General features: G+C 57.3%; 1 protein-coding gene across 1 annotated transcript in view; it reads right to left on the minus strand.

Moving 5' to 3' along the window:
* The window catches only part of LOC127749110 (atherin-like), a 34,742-nt gene extending 31,917 nt beyond the window's left edge, over positions 1–2,825 (minus strand). Inside the window, exons 1-2 of the mRNA XM_052265892.1 lie at positions 2,378–2,825; positions 39–312 (exon numbers count right to left, since the gene is read on the minus strand). Coding sequence (XP_052121852.1) covers positions 39–312; positions 2,378–2,536 — 433 coding nt within the window. The 5' untranslated portion in view covers positions 2,537–2,825. The remainder of the gene's footprint in view (positions 1–38; positions 313–2,377) is intronic.
* Between the last annotated feature and the right edge of the window lie 1,651 nt (positions 2,826–4,476).

Below are 4,476 nucleotides of genomic sequence, written 5' to 3' on the forward strand. Positions count from 1 at the left end.
GGGATGGGGGAAAGGGGAGGGTGTCTCTCTCTCTCCACCTGATGACCTTGGCTCGGCGGAGGTCCCCATACCCCATACGCGGTCCTCTTCCGCACAACGCCGTGCTTTGCTTACCTGGTACTTTCGGATGGCGGTGAGCTGCTCCTGCGTCGGCTCCTTGTCGGGTTCGTTGTTGTTGTCCGGGGGCCGCGCGGGCAGCTGCGGCGCCGGCGCGCGGTTCACCAGTCGCCCGTCCTCCTCGATGCGGAGGTGCGCCCTCGGCGGCGGCACTGGCTTCACCACCGACCCGTTGACCCCCGTGCCCGTCGTGCCCTGCGGGAGAGACGGAATGTTATATTCACTGTTAATCAATTTGTGGTCTTTTGTGGCGACACTTCGAAAAAGAACAATTCTCCTGTGACTCTTTTGTTTGCGACACATGCCGTTTGACCTCTGCGTGTGAACGAAACGGTGATAATTTTGTGTCGTTTTCGGTCACACACGGAGCTTCTGGAAACAAAATTGTCGTCGAAGAAGGTTACCATACTAGATAAAGGAGGAGGAGATCTACAGTCAGCCCATTTCCATAAATTGGAGCGTCGCCGATTTAAGGTGACATGGGACCTTCGCAATTAAAGTTGTAGCGGGAACTGATATGGAATCAAATTTGACAACATTGCGCGACACTTTTGAAAGGTGACTTCTCTTTTTTGTTGCCTCAAATGAGGCGACAACTGGGACAAACATTTAGCTAACTAAATCCAGCAAAATTATGTTTAAATAACAGATGTAAATTCTTTGCAACGATAAATATTTCACCACAATTTAAACCTGTTATTTTATTGTTGCATAAAATAGCTAAACCAAATATATCTGTTGATTTAGTTTGCATCGCAACCACCTTATTATTTTGTGACAAAAATGGTAAGTTGCCACAAAGATGACAAACTTGTTGCCTTTCCAGCTTCTATTATCAAAACTTAGTTACATTTCACACCCTTCAATTTACAGTAGATGCACGCCGCGCGGCCAACGCGCCGCACCACTGACACATCCACCGTGCTCGTGGCCACCATACCAGCGCCAAACGCGCAGGTTGGGTTGAAAAGAGGGATTTGGCGGCACAAAACGGCGCGCACAGGGCTGGGCCACGGCGTCGCGTCAAGGCGGTGACATGTAAATTGGCCACTCCAGCGGCCAATCCTCCGCCGATACGCGGCGCTCAAGCACACTAGCCCACGGCACGGCTAAAAGCAGGGGTCCGTAACTTAACATTTAAGGACCTCATAACGTTTTGTTAATCGTTAGTGTTGTACCCGATAACTGATAACGCCTACTATGGCACTTAACAGATACGTAAATAACATATAACTTTTGTTTAAAAAAATAACTGTTATGGATTTATCAAATATTACTTTGATAAGTGTTCAAGTGTTATGTTCTATTTCATGCCTGTGCGATATAAGTCACTAAATAAAGGGAAGCCGCTTTTAACGTTAAATGAATTGGTTACATATATAATGTTAAGGGAATAACAGATTACTTATTTGTTACGTATCTAACTTAACTTAAAGTTTTATTTGCGACTTTGTTATATTATTTAACAAACCGATCATGTTCGTTATGTTAAGTTACGGACCCCTGGCTAAAAGCAGCATCATCCCAGCCCAGCAGCGGCTCCGGCACGACCCGAGCACCACGACGGCGGCGGCTTCAGTCCCTTGTCACGGCGTCACCAGGGCGGCGCCAGGCCGGCGCCGCACCACGACAAGCCGGGCTCTCCACTAGGCTCCTCTCAAAGGCACTCCAGGCACTCGTCAAAGCCACCCCACCCTCCCCTGGCCGCTCAGGCAATGGGATCGATCATGCACCACATTGTCGGCGCGGCTGCACCGAGCCAGCCGCGGGCCCGTGGCGCGGCCCGTGGTGAGGCCCGTGGTGGGGCCCGTGGTGGGGCCCGTGGTGAGGCCCGTGGTGAGGAGGCCCGTGGTGAGGAGGCCCGTGGTGGGGTTCGTGGAGGGGCTCGTGGAGGGGCTCGTGGAGGTGCTCGTGGAGGTGCCCGTGGTGGGGCCCGTGGTGGGGCCCGTGGTGAGGCCCGTGGTGAGGCCCGTGGTGAGGCCCGTGGTGAGGCCCGTGGTGAGGCCCGTGGTGAGGCCCATGGTGAGGCCCATGGTGAGGCCCATGGTGAGGCCCGTGGAGGTGCCCGTGGTGAGGCCCGTGGTGGGGCCCGTGGAGGGGCTCTTGGAGGTGCCCGTGGAGGTGCCCGTGGAGGTGCCTGTGGAGGTACCCGTGGCGCGACCCGTGGCGCGACCCGTCGCGTGACCCGTGGCGGGGTCCGTGGCCCAGGAAACGACGGGGACGGCTGACTCCATACGGTCGACGTGGCACCGCGACTCACTCTGCGACGCGCGGCGGGCGGCGTCGCGGCGATGCGGACCCTCCGGGCGGTTGGGGCTCCGGCTGCCCCTGCGGCGACAGTCGCGGCCCCTGGGGGGGCTCCTAGGGCGGCCCTGGCTGGCACAGGTGGCGGCGTAGGGGAGCTGGCCGACGGGGGCATGGCACCGCATGGCACTCTACGCCCTGCACCGCTACTGCTCGCACCTCCACGCAGACTGAACGGACCGCGAACCCGCGCCGCGTCGCACCATGGGCCGCGGAGGCCGCCGACGTAGTCAGCAGATTCGACCGCAGCTCGACGACCGAACACCGCCGGGTGTTGGATTTCAGCGCCGTCGCTGCGATCGCCCTCAAAACGTTCCCCCTCCTCCCTTCCTCCTTCCTCCTGCGGCAGCCAGGCGGACGGCGCCTGCCGACGCGAGGGTAGGCCGCCGGCTCGACCCCGGCCTGCTGCGGGCTACAGTACTCACCACGGGTCTGGGCGGCGGGTACCGGGGCGGCGTCTTGGAGCGGGCGATGAACGAGTCCGGCACGTCCACGGCCATCTCGCGGTGCAGCGGCAGCGGGGGCGGGTGCCCCGGCGGCAGCGGCTGCGACTCCAGGTCGGTGCGGTAGTCGCGCGTCAGCGGCAGCGCGTCCCCGGCCAGCATCCTGAGGTCCAGGTTGGCCTCGGCCGCCTTGGAGCCGCCCACGAGGCTGCGGCGAGGCCTGCAAAGACAGAAACAAAACATATGCGTCAGAAAAGACCACAACTGGGGTACTTTATTCTTTAAAGAAAATAGGTTAAGCCCGCTCTTCCATTTGTGCTAAAAGAAACACAAAAGAGCAACAAAATATAAACGGCAACAGTAATAATATGTATCCCGAGCAGAAGAGCACACAGCCGTTGGTATTGCCATAGACGACACACCATTTATTTCCGGAAATGGCTGAACGAGGCGGAGAGCAGTGCGCGAGCAGCGGCCGCGGCGCCGCGTAAATATTCTCATGGATTCGACGTACGGTGCGGCCCGCCCACCCCGCCACGCCCAGCCCAGGCCGCAACGGGCCGGCAGGGCATGTAATTGCTTTTCGCAGATTGGGCCCCACCTGCTGCGACGGGGGATGGGGCCGGTGCGAGGAATATAGCGATGAGTGTCACAACTGCGTCGGTACAGTCCGACCAGCAGCTTCCCCCTTCCTCCCGAGGGGTGGATAACTCCCCTGCCAAGTGTACACCCCTAATTCTGCCAGATTCAAACTAATTCAGACCAATTCAATTTAATTCAAACACATTCAAAACTAATTCAACTAATTCAGTCCAATTCAAGACAATGTTCAGTCAATTCAAGTCAATTCATGCCAATTCACGCTAATTCAGTAACATAAAATCGCAATAATTCAAACCAATTCAAAACCAATTCAACCAATTCAGTCCAATTCAAATTCAATTCAAGCCAATTCAAGCTAATTCAAATTCAATTCTTGAAATTTGTACACCCAATTCAGGAGTTATCCACCCCTCGCTTCCTCCCCACCCCGTAGTCCGCCAGCCTTGCACTCCAAGTCCCGACCCAACTCCAATTTACCCTGTTTAGCTACATTTTTTTTTCGCGCCATCAACGGGTGGTTGAACCTTCTCCCCTCTCGCGCTGTCTCTTGACGACGTGCATTCCCCTGCCGCGGCCGTGCCGGGCAAAGCAAGGGGCCGCCCACAGCAGCGGCACGGCAACAGCATACTTGTGCCGCCCCGCCCCGCCCCGCCCCCCGCGAGGCCGCCGCACGGCTAATTGGACAGTAACTCAAGTGTCACGTAGTTTTCGCCGCCTCATGCCGAAGCATGCTTCGCTCCTCGCGAAACCCGCAGGGTGTGGCTCCAGGCCTCGGAAGGCAACCCACACACCCCCAGTGAGCACGGGGTGAGGCACAGCCCAGAGCGTCAGCATAGGAACCACACCCTTAGGGAGCACAAGGCGGGGCTACAACCATGGGCTCCAGGTCTTTCGGCATGGGACCCTAAGGGAGTACAGGGCTGGGCCACAACCATGGGCTCCAGGCCTCACTCCGTCAGCATGGGAATCACACCCTAAGGGAGAACAGGGAGGGGCCACAACCATGGGC

Source organism: Frankliniella occidentalis, unplaced genomic scaffold, assembly GCF_000697945.3.
Source record: "Frankliniella occidentalis isolate FOCC.00 unplaced genomic scaffold, Focc_3.1 Scaffold32, whole genome shotgun sequence".
Taxonomy (NCBI): Eukaryota; Metazoa; Arthropoda; class Insecta; order Thysanoptera; family Thripidae; genus Frankliniella; species Frankliniella occidentalis.